The sequence below is a fragment of the Dreissena polymorpha genome, chromosome 1 (genome assembly GCF_020536995.1).
Source record: "Dreissena polymorpha isolate Duluth1 chromosome 1, UMN_Dpol_1.0, whole genome shotgun sequence".
In the NCBI taxonomy this organism is placed as follows: Eukaryota; Metazoa; Mollusca; class Bivalvia; order Myida; family Dreissenidae; genus Dreissena; species Dreissena polymorpha.
The window spans coordinates 56106841-56126576 of record NC_068355.1 but is presented as its reverse complement, the minus strand read 5'-3'; the positions used below and the strand labels follow the sequence as shown (position 1 = coordinate 56126576).

Here is a 19736-nt window from a genome sequence, read left to right as displayed (position 1 = left end):
GTTACATTCTCAACCAACAATGAGGTCAGTGTTTGTTACAACCTCACCCAACAATGATGTCAGTGTTTGTTACACCCTCACCTGACAATGAGGTCAGTGTTTGTTACATCCTCACCTAACAATGAGGTCAGTGTTTGTTACACCCTCAGCCAACAATGAGGTCAGTGTTTGTTACACCCTCACCTAACAATGAGGTCAGTGTTCGTTACATCCTCACCTTACAATGAAGTCAGTGTTTGTTTCACCCTCACCTAACAATGAGGTCAGTGTTTGTTATATCCTCACCTAACAATGAGGTCAGTGTTTGTTACACCCTCAGCCAACAATGAGGTCAGTGTTTGTTACATCCTCACCTAACAAAGGTACTGTGTGACATTTAATTTCAACTACACTTTTTTTGCACCAAGGGGGCAATATTTTGTTTTTCAGACTTTCCAAAGTTGTGACATTTGGATCTTAATACAGTGAACCGGCTTTTATCCGGAAACGTCCGTTCCGGCAGAAATTTCTGGATTAACGAATCTTCCAGATTATCAAACCAGTGCAGTTTTGACAAGAGTTTAATACTTACCCTATGACAAACACCTGATGTTTACGTACATTTACATGCTTATTTCGCATCAAGAATGATATTTTCTTGTTACGCAGACATTTATTTAGTTTAAAAAATCAAATGTTGTTAAACAATATAATTACAAAAACGCGTAACTGTTAAACCGTGTTGTAGTACATGTACACACCATGAGGACTGCGTGTATCTTGTGTGATACTGCCGCAGTGAAAAGATGTTGCCATGGGTGGCACACGAGCTGTAAGTTGGTAACTTCACATAGTTACAAATCAAGGGTGTTAAAGGCAATGAAAATAAAACATAAAACTGCGATGCTTGATGGCTTGAGATATGTGGAAGTAGGTTCAACCACAAACTTATACAAACATTTTAAAGAGTCTTACCAACTGCGGATAACCTGCTTTTTATAATAAGTAATTAAGACACTAAAACTTATCAAACTGTGTATAATTTGTAGGGATGGACACGTGCCCTGGAAACTTACTCAAATTTTTATTTTTCTTATTCAATTACAGTGAACCGCGTTAATCCAGAATTAGATAGTCCGGAAAACTCGCAATTTGGACGAAGGTCAAGGGGAACGGATTAATTATGCAGTATTTTCCCTCGTTAAGTCCGAAATCTCGTGTTCCGGATCCAGACATATATTTTGCGACATCGATCTGTCCAATAGAACTGTTTTATATCATTATAAATAAATTGACGAAGACTGTGGACACAAGTCTGTTCTTGTGGTCAACATTTATTCCAACATTGTCTTTCCGTTATGACTATATTGGTCAACTTCAGAAATGGATAAACACATCCATGGACTTTGTTAACCAAATGAGCACCCACCCTGTGCCCATTACAGTCAATTATCCACACTTTCCTGAGTTATTTGCCCTTGTTTCTTTCCTAGTGATCCACACTTTCCTGAGTTATTTGCCCTTGTTTCTTCCCTAGTGATCCACACTTTCCTGAGTTATTTGCCCTTGTTTCTTTCCTAGTGATTCACACTTTCCTGAGTTATTTGCCCTTGTTTCTTCCCTAGTGATCCACACTTTCCTGAGTTATTTGCCCTTGTTTCTTTCCTAGTGATCCACACTTTCCTGAGTTATTTGCCCCTGTTTCTTTCATAGTGATCCACACTTTCCTGAGTTATTTGCCCTTGTTTCTTTCCTAGTGATCCACACTTTCCTGAGTTATTTGCCCTTGTTTCTTTCCTAGTGATACACACTTTCCTGAGTTATTTGCCCTTGTTTATTTCCTAGTGATCCACACTTTCCTGAGTTTTTTGCCCTTGTTTCTTTCCTAGTGATACACACTTTCCTGAGTTATTTGCCCTTAATTCTTTCCTAGTGATCCACACTTTCCTGAGTTATTTGCCCTTGTTTATTTCCTAGTGATACACACTTTCCTGAGTTATTTGTTTGTGTTTCATCCTTAGTAATTTACATATTCCAGAGTTATTTTCCCTTGTTTCATCTGTAGTTATTTACACTTTCCTGAGTTATTTTCCCTTGTTTTATCTGTAGTAATTTACACTTTCCTGGGTTAATTTCCCTTGTTTTATCTGTAGTAATTTACACTTTCCTGGGTTATTTTCCCTTGTTTTATCTGTAGTAATGTACACTTTCCTGAGTTATTTTCCCTTGTTTTATCTGTAGTAATTTACACTTTCCTGAGTTATTTTCCCTAGTTTTATCTGTAGTAATGTACACTTTTCTGGGTTATTTTCCCTTGTTTTATCCTTAATGGTCCACACTTTCATGAGTTTGTTGCTCTTTTATCATCCTGAATGGTCCAAACTCTCATGAGTTTGTTATCATTGAATGTTAGCTGACAAAGGGTTGTTTGGGTGTAAGTCATTTTTAGCTCGGCTGTTTTCGGAGAAAACCCGAGGTATTGTTATAGCCAGCTCGTCGTGTCGTGTCGTCCGCCGTCTACGTCGTGCTAAAACCTTAACATTTTGTCGAGGTTTTGAACATTGGCTATAAAATCTAAGTGCTTCCACCTACAACTTTGAAACTTAATATGTAGCTGCACCTTGATGAGTTCTATACGCCTGACCCATATTTGGGTCACAAGGTCAAAGGTCAAGGTCACTGTGACCTCTAAAAAAATTAATAATAATTTCTGACAAGCTTTCATTTATAAAAAAATGCACCTGCAGCGGAGTGTTGGCACCCGTTATGCAGTGCTCTTGTTTGAATAATTACTTTGACAGCCTCTACATGCTGTTGTTATTCTGTATTCAAACTAGAGCTGCAACAGTTTGAATCAACTTAAAAATATTATGTAGGAATGGCAAAATAGTCTGTAGGTAAAACTAAATCATTTGATGGGTTCTTGTCCCAAAGCAGTTGAAAAATGTTAATTAAAAAGCAATTTGAAGACACGGTATAGTGATTTTTATGCCACCGGATTAAATGAACGGGGGTATATTGTTTTTGGCCTGTCTGTCTGTCATTGTGTGTGTCAGTCAAAAACTTAAACCTTGTTCATAACTTTTGCAATATTGAAGATAGCAACTTGATATTTGGCATGCATGTGTATCTCATGGAGCTGCACATTTTGAGTGGTGAAAGGTCAAGGTCATTTTTCAAGGTCAAAGGTCAAAAATGGCTTCAAAGCGGCGCAGTAGGGGGCATTGTGTTTCACAAACACAGCTCTTGTTTCTTTTGACAACCCCTGCAACAAAGTAGAGATGGTTTTATTGTATGGTTTTAGCGGAATATATGTTTTTATTGTTGAAAAATATCTATTACCCAGGAATATTTAAGATTTATATATTTTTCTCTGCAAAAATAATGGTCAGAATATAATAATAATTATTGCATTATTTTTCCATTAGTTACATCGGTCTTCATATATCTTAAATGTTAAGTGACACATGAAAAGTGTGCATAATATGTGTTTGTCACCACAATATTGACATGAATAGGAATTGATAAGTCTGGAGTCATATTGCCTACAAAAATGTATAGAGTCATAATGCAACCTGCTCCAAGTATTGTAAAATCATTTATACTTGGGAGCATTCAATTTCGTGGTTTAAAAAAAGACATTCCTGGACACATTGACTTTAGAAAGAACAATAACCACCTTTTCGATGTGTTTGTGTTAAATTTCGTGGATCAGTAAACCCCAAAAAATCAAAGAAAATTAATGTGTGACGAAGATAAATGATTTTACAGTAGTCTGGTAATTCTTTCAGATGCAGGCCAAGAACCTTGCTATCGTGTTTGGGCCAACATTGATCCGCAAGGCCGACGACAACATGGTAGCCATGGTGACAGACATGTCGGACCACTGCAAGATCATAGAAAGCATCATTCTCCATGTATGTACTGTACTTAAGCATATATAAGGCACAACCATGTATAACGCGCACCAATTCTGGAAAGTAAAATATTGTGGTGTAAAACTATAATAACTTACGGAACACTGAAATGTCAAGGACCACAAACAGTCTTCACCTGATTTTTTCAGAGCACCAGGCTTACAAAATCACTTTTCTGAAGACCTTTAACTTACCCAGCTGTCTTGTAATGCAGCTTATTGAAAATTCTATGAACTTCGCTTAATTGTGGGTTTAATTAGTTATCAAGAATTATATTTATTTTGTTTGTGTGTAACTTGTTATGTTTCTAGTTGGTTAACTGCTACCATATTTCACAACTGCAAGAATGCAGTTGTTATTTATAATCTGCCATAAGAATCTTTTGTGAAATAAAAAGAAAGTAAAAAGAACTACACAATAAGACCAATTAGGACAATCTTCACTTGCCCCAAGCTAACAGCAAACATCCAATTCTTAAGGCTAGTGGATTAGAAACAAGTGGATTAGAGGCTAGTGGGTTTGAGGCTAGTGGGTTAAAGGCTAGTGGGTTAGAAACTAGTGGATTAGAGGCTAGCGGATTAGAGGCTAGTGGGTTTGAGGCTAGTGGGTTAGAGGCTAGTGGGTTTGAGGCTAGTGGGTTAGAGGCTAGTGGGTTAGATGCTAGTGGGTAAGATACTAGTGGGTTAGATGCTAGTGGGTTAGATGCTAGTGGGTTTAAGGCTAGTGGGTTAGAGGCTAGTGGGTTAGAGGCTAGTGGGTAAGAGGCTAGTGGGTTAGAGGCTTGTGGGTTTGAGGCTAGTGGGTTTGAGGCTAGTGGGTTAGGGGCTAGTGGGTTAGAGGCTAGTGGGTTAGAGGCTAGTGGGTTAGAGGCCAGTGGGTTTGAGGCCAGTGGGTTAGAGGCTAGTGGGTTTGATGCTTGTGGGTTAGAGGCTAGTGGGTTTGAGGCCAGTGGGTTTGAGGCTAGAAGGTTACAGGGAAGTTTGCTCAAAAAGGCTTGGGTGCGCCTAAAGACCAGTGGAAAGCAGACCCATATGATGACATTTTCTTATTAAGTATTGGCATCATCTGCAGTCAGCTGAGGGATTGTTATTTTACAATGATTTGCTACATGCTTTATGTTTGTTTCTGTGTGAGTGGTTCTTTGGCTCCTGTACATGCTACATGTTTGTTTCAGTGTGAGTGGATCTTTGGCTCCTGGGACATGGACAGCAGCGTCCCCACAGATGACGAGGCTGCAGAGTGCATGTCCTTGGTGTCAGCGCCCTCCAGCAGTAACATGAGAGAGGAGGCTGGTATGGACAGGTTCATTCACCCATTACCACTGAGATACTCACTTTGACGTGTTTGTAGTCCTTTAGAAAATCAAATAAAATATAGATTATAGTTTTAAAGGCTTAGGTTCAAATCATGTGATACTGATGAGTTGCAAACATCATAAAACCTGACCAGACTGTGGCAGGCTTTTGCAATTTAATGCTTATTGCATATAGCCAGTTTGTTTTTGCTCTTGAGTCAGGTTTAATGAAACTTTAAAGGAATGTTCTTTGCTTAAGATCTTTAATGGTGAAGGCTCAACACATCACGAGCGTCAATACTTCGACCAAAACAGACACGGCGTGTGACAACATGCGTTGTTACGGAAAACAAAAATTGGTTTGACCGGCTGATATTCAATGATACAAATTACTTTTTTGTATTTTTTTTATTCATTTTGTATGCAATTAGTAGTTAGAAATTCAACTGTAAAGTCAAACCTATATTTTATAATCTTACCAAAGTTTGTATATAGATTTAATGCATCATGTTTATTTTTGTCTAATTTTGGTTCCTTCCATGATGAGTCATTGCACACACGATACATTTGTTCATCGTCATTTCATTTTCACAGTTAGTGTGAGAAGGCTTTTTGGTGGAAAGACATTATTCGATGAACTATCTGAGGAACAGCCTTTTCATTGAAGAAATAACCCTTTAATTGATCCATCAATTTCTGTTGAAACAAAAAAGAACTTAAAATGGTGCGGCAGAGGCCGGACCGTATCCCCACGCCGCATGTTTGACCCAGGGGACGCCCCAGGGTTGGTAATGGGGCCATGCATAGTTGAGATTGACGGTATTGTCATAAGAGATGTTCAGTATCAATTTGAAGTGTCTTTTCATGTTAGAAATAAAGATAAGCATTGTTAGATTAATAATATGGCTTTTATTTTTTACGGTATATTGATATAAAATGTAAACATCCAATGCAAATATGGAAATAAAATGTCAAAAATGTAGTCCACTATTTACATGTAATTGAAGAGTAAAGGCTGGTAGGCATGTGTCGACATGTAAAGCATAAGTTTAAACGACACCCAGAGTTTCCTCCTATAAAATCATTATGCTGTTGGATAAGATCGTTTATGTGCAATCCTCTAAAAGCGTATTTCAATCAACATTGATATTTTTCTTCTTTCAGAGTTAAACCCACGTGAGATTGTTTCAAGTATCGTCTCAGCAGCCAATCGAAAACTTCGGGGTGAAAGCCCAGCTCGCGTCTTGCCGCCGGACAAACGAAGCGTGTCAGTGTCAGACCCAGCCCTTGGCTACAACGAGCGAAACATAGACAATGAGATTCTCATTAGGACGCAAAAGATCGACACAACATCCCGCAGCAGCCCGAATCTAGCAGCCATGCAGCATAGCACGGACCTCCTGAAACCATTACCGGATCTACCAGACAGACGCATGGCAAAGTCCCAAGACTTTGTAGACCGCGAATTTTCTGACTTCGATTTCATCGATTCGGAGAAGGAAAATTCGGTGGCTTTTCTTACGCCGATGACGCAGTATTTTTCGGACGAGTCTCTTCTGGACAGGAACGACGAGTTGGAGCTCTCCCACGGCAGCACATCACTCCACGGGAGTTTTAACCGACTCCGACGTAAGACGATCGACAGTCTGAGGCGCATTGAGCTGGAGGCGCGTGCCATTCGGGAACGGGAAGAACGGGAAGAGCGCCGACAGCGGGAGGACAAGAAGCGTCAACTTGAGCGGCAAAGAATTGAGGCAGATATCCTGCAGACGCAGCGTGAGCTAGAGATTGAGGACAGGCATAGTGTGGAAGATCTGCTCCAAGCAACAACTGGATATTCACTGAGTCTGCACCCACACGGAGACACGCCAGAAGAATCGGGTAGAACAAAACGGTACGGTGGTAGAGACTCACACAGGAGTGATAAGCATATTGTTGTGAAGAGTAATGCTGGTTCTAACTATCGGTCAGCGCGGCAGCCCCGACAGACGAGCGCAGGGTCGCTGTCATCGCAAGCAAAACGAACGGGCTCAGTGGAAAATATGGCGGACGGACACAGCTTTCCAAGTGCTATTAACCTCCCCACCGCCCAGGTGAAGGCTCAGTCTAAGAGGGACTCAGCAGAGATAAAGCGGCGAAGTGCGGGTTTAACCCGGACAGGTTCAGTGCGGCGCGGTTCTCTGGATTCCCTGATTGACTTGCTGGAGAGGCGGGACAACCGTATGTCCTGGGCTTCCACAGACTCCGGTGAGGGATTTGATTTGCTAGCTACGCTAACCTCAACTTTCGATAAGAAATTGCAAACATTATCTAGTGCTAAAATGTCCAATTGTGCATCATCATCAAAGCCTCCTAAGTGGGGTCTGAATTCGAATGGTGGCAGTGTAAGTAATGGCGCTTTACCTGATGCAGGCGATTCCCCGGCAGCTCAGACGGCGCAGCACCGACTCCCTCCACAGCCTCCCCTGTCCCACTTATCTCGGCAAGCAGCCATTCAGGCAGATAATCAGGGTCAAGGAAAGCAGTACAGAGATCCCAGCCTACACAGGACGCCACCGAAATCAGACGCGAAGATAGGATTGGCGACCAGATTTGAGAGAAGCACCACTCACAATCCTCTCTATGAAGGCCACAGTGAGCCAAGTCTTAACCTTCTGGTTTGGTCAGGTAGCAACAATAGTGGTATCAACCTGCACTGTGATGTTACATACTCGGCTGATAGCGCTGTTGTCCAAGGGGTTGCTTCCAGGGTGATGGAACGTTCTGAAAGTAACGCTGCAATCCAAGGGGTTGCTTCTAGGGGGATGGAACGTTCCGAGAGTAGTGCTTCAATTCATGGGGTTGCTTCTAGGGGGATTGGAAGGTCTGAGAGTGATTCAAGGGTTGCTTCAGTCATGGTCGTGATTTCCAGTCCATCGATAATGTCTGCTGACAGCAGCGGTCGCATGGCAATACAGCAACACGTCTCTAAACCTCTCACTGCATACCAGTCACCGCTAAAGTCGTTCTTAAACTCGCAGAATGACGGTCTCCATGGTGACCCCTTAAGGACAGAAACCCCATCAAAACGTCCAGACTACCGGCCCATTACAAAATCAAAAAAGACAGAAGTGAATGTGAGACTATCTCAGAGCTTAGAGAAAAACAGAGCAGCCGAGGAATCTGACGCTGCCAGTCGTGGACCGGTTAGTGAGAGTGTGCCAAAAACTCGGTCTGCATCGCCGCCTGTATTCTGTAGGAAACGAAACGAGCAGTGTAAACGTCGTCGCCATACAGTGGGTGGTACAAGTGATAGCAATAATATTTTAGCAATGGACGCCGCCTTGTCAAATGTGAAACGACAGTCGGCTTGGGAGCAACTGCGACCGAACGTTGGTGCCAACGTTGTGCCTCACGCAAACATGCAGTCGTGGCTGCAGGCTGAGCGACTCAGGGGAAGTTCACCTGATCTGTCGTCCCTCAGGGATAGGGGAAACAGACAGGCTACATCCTGACCTTGAACTTGAGTATTTACTATGTTTTGACCTTAACCATTTACCTTGGTTTTTACTTTGAAAATAAATCTTGGTTGGGGTTTGACCTGTGCTTGACCTTGAGGGATTTGATGCTATGTTTGGTCATTGACATTGGAGTGTTTAGGATTATGTGTATAGACAGAAGTTCAAAATGTCGCAATTCTGATAAAGGGTATTCAACTGCAATATATTTGTTAAGAAGGTGAAACTTTGTGAACTTGATGTCGTTGACATGAACTTTATATTGACACAGAGACTCAAATACAATCATCGATAATTTAGCTATTGATTTTGTTTGACAATATTTTTTTTAATATAAGTATGTATATTTTATTTGACTTTTTTTACTGCAAACTGTTTAACCTTTGAACTGTTAATTTAAAACTTGAGTGTTAAATCCCCCAAACTGCCGCTGTAAAAATACTCAAGAGATGGAAACCATGTTCTGTCAAATCATTATTACTTTTTGGACATGATTTTTTTCATTGATTTCGTGAGTTGATCAATCCGCGAATTTATCACAAACACATCGGAAAATGACCAACGCAAATTCCTGAGTCTTTTTTTTCTTAAATAAAAAAACATGAAATAATGTGTCTGCAAAAGCCATTTTTTTTAAAATAACATTATTTCTTGCCAACGAATATAAACTATTTGGCAGCATTCCAAAACCGGTTGGTACTGGAATACAAATTGCTACGGTATTTATCGATATATCCTTACATTCAGTAGTTTCCGCCATTAAAGAAACACCTCCCCCCATAACACCCCACCCACCCCTTTTTGCCAACTTTCCTTGTATTTGCAATATTTTTTATTTGACTGAAACTTATTGATATTTGTTAAATAGAGTTGCAGATATTGTATTTTAAGACAGCATGTGCATGCATGCAAATTAGAGACCATAGGTAATCATTTATTCATTCGTGTATACTATTTAATATGTTATTATAGTTGTATTGTATGGTTGTTTTAACAAGAGTTGTTTCCCTTTAATGTACATTTTATATTGTATGTGTACATTTTTAACAACGATAAATTAAACATGATTTTTCAAATCCATGTTCTTTGATGATTACGGAAGATTGGAACAAAATGCAAATACTGTTTAACGTATTAATACGTATTTCTAGGTATTCTATAGACATTGTGAGAACCGGAAGTTCTATAGACTTTATATAAAGTGTGAAACTGTTGTCTCCATGAATCAAATAACGCAGTTTTACATGTTTTCATCGGTAACGGTATTTAGTTCCTGTGTTATTCAAAATACAACCTTAAGTAAACATATACAAACTAAGAATATGTTTGACAGTTGTTTAAAATATTTGAAATGAAGAGACCTGTTGATAAATGTTTAAAAAATATTATTCCATGCAAAAATGGTCTGTGAATGTCACAAATTAACGGTGAAGCAAACAAGATATGGCTTAGCAATGTTTGTGCTATGTAATATGTAATAATTACAAATGGACAATTTAGTTTAGTTCTAATACACAATATATTAATTGTAAAGTGCAATGTCCCCAGTTTGTGGCATATAAAATAACACACACAATAACTCTCATGTTGTGGGGTCAGTGGTACTTACCTGTAGCCAATTGTATAGGGCAATGTCCCCAGTTTGTGGCATATAAAATTACACACACAATAACTCGCATGTTGTGGGGTCAGTGGTTCTTACCTGTAGCCAATTGTATAGGGCAATGTCCCCAGTTTGTGGCATATAAAATTACACACACAATAACTCGCATGTTGTGGGGTCAGTGGTACTTACCTGTAGCCAATTATATAATGCAATATACAACAAGTATCTTATCCAGTGTATAACTTTTGGTTATCTTATATTTAGGATACAAGCTTTGGTTAGTGATTGTATAAAAAATTGACACCCGAACAGAAGCTAGTTTTGGTTGAGTTTCAGATTTAGCTAAGGTATTTGACTCCGGTTATCTTTATCCAAATAAAAGAATGTACTGCCAACATGACTGACACCGAATAACGGAGCGCTTGACTACATATACAATTTTGACGAGTTAACAGATTTACGAAGCTGACGATCCTAAAGCTGACGTCAACAATGACGAATCGACAGATTCACGAAGCTTGACGATTCTAAAGCTGACATTAACGATGACGAATTGACAGATTTACTAAGATGACGATCCTAAAGCTGACATTAACGATGACGAATTGACAGATTTACTAAAATGACTATCCTAAAGCTGACATTAACGATGAAGAATTGACAGATTTACTAAGATGACGATCCTAAAGCTGACATTAACGATGACGAATTGACAGATTTACTAAGATGGCTATCCTAAAGCTGACATTAACGATGATGAATTGACAGATTTACTAAGATGACGGTCCTAAAGCTGACATTAACGATGACGAATTGACAGATTTACTAAGCTGCCTATCCTAAAGCTGACATTAACGATGACGAATTGACAGATTTACTAAGATGACGATCCTAAAGCTGACAGTAACAATGACGAATTGACAGATTTACTAAGATGACAATCCTAAAGCTGACGTTAACGATGACGAATTGACCGATTTACTAATCTGACGATCCTAAAGCTGATGTAAACGATGACGAATTGACAGATATACTAAGATGACGATCCTAAAGCTGGCGTTAACGATGACGAATTGACAGATATACTTAGATGACGATCCTAAAGCTGACGTTAACGATGACGAATTGACAGACATACTAAGATGACGATCCTAAAGCTGACATTAACGATGATGAATTGACAGATTTACTAAGCTGACTATTCTAAAGCTGCGGTTAACAATGACGAATTGACAGATATTCTAAGATGACGATCCTAAAGCTGACATTTACCATGATGAATTGACAGATTTACTAAGCTTACTATCCTAAAGCTGACATTAACGATGACGATTTGACAGATTTACTAAGATGACGATCCTAAAGCTGACGTTAACGATGACGAATTGACAGATTTACTAAGATGACGATCCTAAAGCTGACGTTAACGATGACGAATTGACAGATTTACTAGGCTGACTATCCTAAACCTGACATTAACAATGACGATTTGACAGATTTACTAAGATGACGATCCTAAAGCTGACATAAACGATGACGAATTGACAGATTTACTAAGATGACGATCCTAAAGCTGACATAAACGATGACGAATTGACAGATTTACTTAGATGACAATCCTAAAGCTGACATTAACGATGACGAATTTACAGATTTACTAAGATGACAATCCTAAAGCTGACATAAACGATGACGAACTGACAGATTTACTATGATGACGATCCTAAAGCTGACATTAACGATGACGAATTGACAGATTTACTAAGCTGACGATCATAAAGCTGACATTAGCGATGACGATTCGACAGATTCACTAAGCTTACTATCCTAAAGCTGACAGTAACGATGACGAATTGACAGATTTACTAAGATGACGATCCTAAAGCTGACATTAACGATGACGAATTGACAGATTTACTAAGATGACGATCCTAAAGCTGACATTAACGATGACGTGCGTCAAGGAAACAATGGTGTTGTCACATGATTTTGAAGTTGCCTGTTAGCTATTATAATAGAGCACTTACCAAATGAAAGTATAGGCATGTGCGCTCGAAATTATGCAAATTAACTCAAACCAAATAAATCCGATCCTTACTCGAGATCATCCGTAAAAGGAAACAATACGACATTGTGAAGCGATTTTTAAATGCTAAAAATTTCAGAATGTTTGTACTTTGACATTTTTACACAAATGTTTATTGTTGTATGGTCTTCCTAATTGAAATTAACCTTCGTGTGGCAAATTTTGTTGATGGAAGTAATTATATAACAATATAATATTATTTTAAGTCTGTTTATAAGATTCAAAAGATATAAATATTTTGTAGGGTCAACTTTGTAGGGTCAACTTTGTAGGGTCAACTTTGTAAGGTCAACTTTGTAGGGTCAACTTTGTAAGGTCAACTGTGTAGGGTCAACTTTGTAAGGTCAACTTTGTAAGGTCAACTTTGTAGGGTCAACTTTGTAGGGTCAACTTAAGTCAATCATGTATAGCTCCCTCATTCTTGATTAGGTCAAGATGTCCAAAAACTAACACCGGAGTCGTGCAAAGCGATAAATATATTGTTCTGAAAACCTTCATGTTTTATGTCAAGGTAACGGTATTGCCCTAAATTCAACAATTTCCCTGATGCAAACATCAGATCAAATTTTGGTTAAAAAAATGTCAAATTTCAAGGACAAGAACCAAACCTCATTTTGATGTGACGTCTGCATTGCTGAGCATAAATCTGAAGTGTGCTTAAGGATATCATATAATATTCAAAAGTTATACACGTTTCGTAGGGTAAATTTAGGACAAACATTTGAAGCTTCATGATACATAAAGGGGTCAATATAAAAAAACAGCCGATTCGTGCCAAGCGATAAATCCATACAAGGATTTGAAGAGCTTAATGTGTTGTGTCAAGGTCATGCTTTTACAAAAAAATCAACATTTTCCCTGATGAGGTCAACTTTTTGCAAAAAAATGTCTGAGTTAAAGTACATCAAACAAACCTCATTTTGATGTGACATCTGCATCGGTGATCACAAATTTGAAGTTTGTTTGCAGATATCTTGTAAGATTTATAATTTGTACACATTTGGTAGGGACAATTTAGGTCAAACATTTGTAGCTCCGTAATTCTTGAAGGTGTCAAGATATCCAAACACTAGCACCGGATTCGTGCTCAGCGTTGAATCCGTACATTGATCTGATCAGTTTAATGTTTTGTGTCAAGGCAGGGACCTATACACCAAAATTAAACATTTTCCACATGTATGCATCAGGTCAAATTTTGGGTCAAAATGTAAAAGTTCAATGACATCCACCAAATATCCATGTCTAAGTGACGTCTGCATTGCTGAGCACAAATATAAAATCCGTTTTGAGATTTCTTGTAAGATTCAAAAGTCATATACGTTCCGTATGGTCAATTTAGGTAAAACATTTGTAGCAAAATTCTGGTTACCAAAATTGTCTAAAAACCCGAATAACCACTGGCGCAGCTAGAAATAGTTCTGTTTGCATGTTTCTATTGTACAGTATATAGTGCGATAAACATTGCACGATGATAGTTAAACATCGCAACAATACACTTAAAAAGGACCAATTGTATTTACGTAATATTTACAATATTAACATCAAATAGTTTTGCAAACATTTAAAACATACGAATTTTACTGCGGGAATAATAACAATCACATTGTCAACAATTCATGTAATTCTTTAACAAGTGCAGGAAGCCCTTGTTTGGCATTTGTATCACTAAGTATAATATTTATCTTTTTGCAAGGGGCACAGGACTTAACCGGCCACATGGTGAACATTTATTGCGAGTTATTTTCAAGTTTTATGATGAATAATTAAGGTGCAATCTAGACACCCTAAATAATGCTCATCTTACCTTTAACGTTCAAGTGTGATGTTTACCTTTGAGCTAAGGACCATTGTCCTATACACATCGTCCTCACAAGGCGAATATATTTGGCAAGCTATTTAAAATGATGAAAGCTGAAGTAATTGTTTGTACTTGATTTTGAACTCAAAGTGTCACTTTCAATCTTTTTTAGAAAAGACGAAAATCTATACCCCGTCATTATTACCATTTTGACATAAGTGACCCCTGTGACCATGACTTGATGAATTGTAATTCAAAAATAGTTATATCTTGATGACGACTAATCATCATGTGAAATATGTGTGTGTGTAAGGAATAGTTTCTTAAAATTCTGAAGAATAAAGAAGAGTGACAAAAGTGTTATAGAGGACTTATGGACGAGTGGACTGTTACAGTAAAACAAAATGCACTCCCCAGGTTCAATAGAGGACAGTTAAATATAAATGGAAAGACAATCATTGGAGATTTTTATTTGTAATAACAAGAAAGTGTCACTAATCAATAATATTACACATGAATGGCTATGCACTTTATCGAGAGTGCAACAACAAACTTATATCGTAAAATGCATATCACCAACATAAACATGTTCAATTATTTACATACAACATTTTTTATAGAAATGGTTGAACAAAACAACAGGATTAGTGAACTTTGTCTTAACAAAACAACCACAATAAAAAGTAAAAATACGAACGTTTATAGACAATATAACATTCAGTATGCAAGAAAATTTAAACACGTTCAAATAAATGCAACAGATGCCTGGTTACAGTTTAGATAATATTTTAACATTTTAAAATTAAAATCCCCTTAACAGTTATCTAATGCTTTTGAAGATATTTACACAATTAAGACATAGGCATAAACAATCATGCAATAATTTACAAAGACCCTGATCAATATGAAGTACACAAGCGATTGATAAGTTCCTACGTGTACTTTCCGTAGAGATTATTACCCTATATTTGCTTATTCAAAATGATTATTTGGAGTAGACGAACATATAAACACATTATTTTTAAAATTGAATTTAATACTGAATTAAAAATATAGACCAATACTTCTATTGTTTCCAAATATCTTTATTGTTATTTTGATGTATAAATTTTATCAATCTACCACACAATTTAAAACAAGAGCACCGCATAACGGGTGCCACGCTCGGCTGCGAAAGCTTGTCAGAATTTTTTTTTTAGAGGTCACAGTGACCTTGACCTTTGTAACCTTTGACCTAGTGACTCAACAAGAGATGTGTTTGTCAGAAACCCATTGCCACTACTGCGCCGCATGAATAACTAATAAAACTAATAACTAATAACCCCTCATCTATTTTTCTTTATAAAGGTGTACGGACCTATCTCAATTTCAATCACAAAGGAGGGAGGGTTGGAGTGGAGAGGGGTGTATAGTGTGGTGGTGTGGTCATTTATTACATTATCTTCCAAAAATGCAAAAAAAATGCAAAAAAAAGTTTTGTTTTTTTTTGGGAGGGGGAGGGATTCTTGGGTGGGATGGTTGGACGGTATTTCAAATAAATAATAAAAATAAATATTTGTGTTTTTTAACCATGTTGGAAAAAAACAAGAGATGTGTTTGTCAGAAACACAATGCCCCCTATTGCGCCGCTTTGAAAATGTTAATTGTTGATTTTTTTCCTTTGACCTTGAAGGATGACCTTGAACTTCCACCACTCAAAATGTGCAGCTTTATGAGAAGGCCGCTTTGAAATATTATTTTTTTGACATTTGATCTTGAAGGATGACCTTGACCTTGAAGGATGACCTTGACCTTTAACTTCCAACACTCAAAATGTGCAGCTTCATGATAACGCCGCTTTGAAATAATTTTTTTTTTTACCTTTGACCTTGAAGGATGACCTTGACCTTGAAGAATGACCTTGACTTTGAACTTCCACCACTCAAAATGTGCAGCTTCATGAGAACGCCGCTTTGAATTATTTTTTTGGACCTTTGACCATGAAGGATGACCTTGACCTTGAAGGATGGTCTTGACCTTGAACTTCCACCAATCACAATGGGCAGCTTCATGAGAACGCCGCTTTGAAATTTGTTTATTAATTTATTTTTGACCTTGAAGGATGACCTTGACCTTGAACTTCCACCACTCAAAATGTGCAGCTTCATGATAACGCCGCTTTGATTTTTTTTTACCTTTGACCTTGAAGGATGACCTTGACCTTGAAGAATGACCTTGACCTTGAACTTCCACCACTCAAAATGTGCCGCTTAATGATAATGCCGCTTTGAAATTTTATATTTGTTTTTTTACCTTTGACCTTGATGGATGACCTTGACCTTGAAGGATGACCTTGAACTTCCACCACTCAAAATGTGCAGCTTCATGAGAACGCCGCTTTGATTTATTATTTTTTTTACTTTGAAGGATGACCTTGACCTTGAACTTCCTCCATTCAAAATGTGCAGCTTCATGAGATACACATGCATGCCAAATATCAAGTTGCTATCTTCAATATTAAAAAAGTTATGGCCAATGTTAAAGTTTTCGGACGGACAGACGCCATATATTTGACATTTGACCTTGAAGGATTACCTTCACCTTTCACCACTCAAAATGTTTAGCTCCATGAGATACACATGCATGCAAAATATCAAGTTGCTATCTTCAATATTGAAAAAGTTATGGCCAATGTTAAAGTTTTCAGACGGACAGACACCATAAATTCGACATTTGACCTTGAAGGATGACCTTGACCTTTCACCACTTAAAATGTTCAGCTCCATGAGATAAACATGCATGCCAAATATCAAGTTGCTATCTTCAATATTGAAAAGTTATGGCCAATGTTAAAGTTTTCGGACGGACAGACACCATAAATTTGACATTGGACCTTGAAGGATGACCATTCACCACTCAAAATGTGCAGCTCCATGAGATACACATGCATGCCAAATATCTAGTTGCTATCTTAAAAAGTGAAAAAGTTATGGCCAATGTTGTTGTTTTTTCCGGACGGACAGACAGACTGACTGACACTGACGGACAGTTCAACTGCTTTATGCTACCCTACTGGGGGGCATAAAAGGATTTTTTTGGGGTGGGGGTGGGGGTATATTGTGAGGGTGTGGAGGTCATTTATTAGATGATCTTTAATTAAAAAAAATAACGGGGAGTTGAGGTGGGATTCAGGGGGGGGGGAATGAGGGGGGAAGGGCACGGCGGATGGTTTGGACGGACTCAATTGTGGTATGTCAGGTAAGAGTTGTTTTGTCAAAGTATCAATCGAATCTAATCATACATAAATAATTTATGGCAATTTTAGCAAAATTTAATAATTTGACCTTGAGAGTCAAGGTCAATCAAAGGTCAAGGTAAAATTAAACTTGCCAGGTACAGTTCCCTCATGATAGCATGAAAGTATTTAAAGTTTTAAAGCAATAGCCTTGATACTTAAGTTACGAAGTCAAAAAAGGGCCATAATTCCGTAAAAATGACAACCAGAGTTATGCAACTTCTCCTTTACTGTCCCCTTATGATAGTTTGTGAGTGTTCCAAGTATGAAAGCAATATCTATGATATTTTAGGGGTAAAGTGGACCAAAACACAAAACTTAACCAAATTTTCAAGTATAAAGGGCCCTAAATTCCGTCAAAATGCCAGTCAGAGTTACATAACTTTGCCTGCACAGTCCCCTTACGATAGTTAGTAAGTGTTGCAAGTATGAAAGCAATGGCTTTGATACTTTAGGAAAAAAGTGGACCAAAACACAAAACTTTACCAAATTTTCAATTTTCTAAGTATAAAAAGGGCACATAATTCTGTCAAAATGCCAGTCAGAGTTACATAACTTTGCCTGCACAGTCCCCTTACGATAGTTAGTAAGTGTTGCAAGTATGAAAGCAATGGCTTTGATACTTTAGGAATAAAATGGACCTAAACACAAAACTTAACCAAAATTTTCAATTTTCTAAGTATAAAAAGGGCACATAATTCTGTCAAAATGCAAGCCAGAATTATCAAACTTTGCCTACCCAGTCCCCTCATGATAGTAAGTAAGTGTTTCAAGTTTGAATGCAATAGCATTGATACTTTATGAGAAAAGTGTACCTAAACGCAAAACTTAACCGGACGCCGACGCCGACGTGATGACAATAGCTCATAATTTTTTTTCAAAAAATAGATGAGCTAAAAAAGCAAACATTAGTGTTATCAATATGTCAATACTTTTCACATTTAATATAAGAACATATATTTGTGTAAGTGTTTTATTCCACAAAATTATACTAGACTTTAAAGTGTGAAATAATTTGTGATTCTGAAGGTATTTACTTGTTATGTTAAGTAGTAAACATAATTTATAACTTACAAAGCAGACATCTTTGATTTTATTTTTTAAGCAAATAATATTGCTCTCTAGTTTAACCAAAAGAGAGAATTGCAATTCTTGACAATTGTTAGCATATTACAACACTATCCATTAATTTGTAATTGACAGATATTTCAAAATACAAGATACTAATTTTTCTATAGATATAAATGTAAAACAAAATTAAATTTATACAGTGGTCAAGAAATCTTGATTAAGTTACTCACTGATTAAAGAGGATACAATCTGGTTGTCTTCATGTGAATATACAAATATAAAGCATAATAAACTATTGCGTCCGATAACAAATTTTACCACTTATGAGCATGCAAGTCTATGATCTAACAACACAAATTAAAGGGGCCATTTCACGATTTGGTAAATTAACAAAATAAAAAAAAGTTTTTCAGATTCGCAAATTTCGTTTTACTTATGATATTTGTGAGGAAACAGACATACTGAACTTTTAACATGCTCTCAAATAGCCGTGACATGCATCTTTTACGATTTAAAAACCTGAAAGTTATGAAGTGTTGCAACGCGAAACAATTGAATAATTTGGAGAGTTGTGTTGTTGTCGTTATATTTTGTGAATATACAAGGATTGCTTATATAAAGTATAAAATACATCACTGCTTGTATGAGCACAGATGGCCGAGTGGTCTAAGTGGTAGACATTTACTCCTGGGGTCCTTGGTTCGAGCCTTGATGAGAGTTACTTTTTTTTCATTTTTTGAACTTTATTCTTGATTTTTAATGGATATTTTAAGATTCAATGTTTACATTTATCAATATGAAGCATTTAATGACAAACTTCAATACATGTCAAAGTCTGTAAAAAGGCCCCTTTAACATTCATAACTTTTGCCATTTGTCATAAAACTCTAAAACAATTTTAATATTTATTTCTAATTCTCAGTTTCATTAAAAACTTTTCCAATAACCCAAGAGTCATACCCAAATCATTAAAAATATCCATTGAAATCAACAAAGTTCTGGTAGTAAATACAGAATCAACAATTTAGGTAGATCAAATAGTTTTGCCAAGAATCTATTTATATTCCCATGAAATAGTATGCTATTAAACAATTAAGTTTCATGATTGAATACCGACCCGAATGAGCAAAATGACAAATATTGTTTTTAGAAAGATTGATAAACAGAAAAAGCTGAAGCGTAAAACTTCTAAACCTTTCTTAACACTACTTTTA

General features: G+C 37.3%; 1 protein-coding gene and 1 long non-coding RNA gene across 2 annotated transcripts; one reads left to right on the top strand and one right to left on the bottom strand.

The window, feature by feature from the left end:
• Window positions 1-56: 56 nt before the first annotated feature.
• On the top strand, window positions 57-8684 carry LOC127875985 (uncharacterized). The gene is made up of 4 exons (XM_052420817.1): window positions 57-92; window positions 3771-3896; window positions 5071-5188; window positions 6355-8684. Exons 1-4 carry the CDS (start codon window positions 57-59, stop codon window positions 8682-8684), a joined length of 2610 nt encoding a protein of 869 aa, XP_052276777.1.
• Window positions 8685-14631: 5947 nt separating this feature from the next.
• Window positions 14632-17314, bottom strand: LOC127881767 (uncharacterized). The gene is made up of 2 exons (XR_008050264.1): window positions 17063-17314; window positions 14632-16913 (listed from the first exon to the last, which is right to left on the bottom strand). It is a non-coding gene; the product is annotated as an uncharacterized LOC127881767 (long non-coding RNA).
• Between the last annotated feature and the right edge of the window lie 2422 nt (window positions 17315-19736).

Excerpts from the sequence above, each read along its gene's own strand:
- LOC127875985 (XM_052420817.1), top strand. The coding sequence starts at position 57 with ATGTCAGTGTTTGTTACACCCTCACCTGACAATGAG. Across the intron at positions 93-3,770 it reads CACCCTCACCTGACAATGAG|ATGCAGGCCAAGAACCTTGC; the intron begins GTCAGTGTTTGT and ends TAATTCTTTCAG. Across the intron at positions 3,897-5,070 it reads TAGAAAGCATCATTCTCCAT|TGTGAGTGGATCTTTGGCTC; the intron begins GTATGTACTGTA and ends TGTTTGTTTCAG.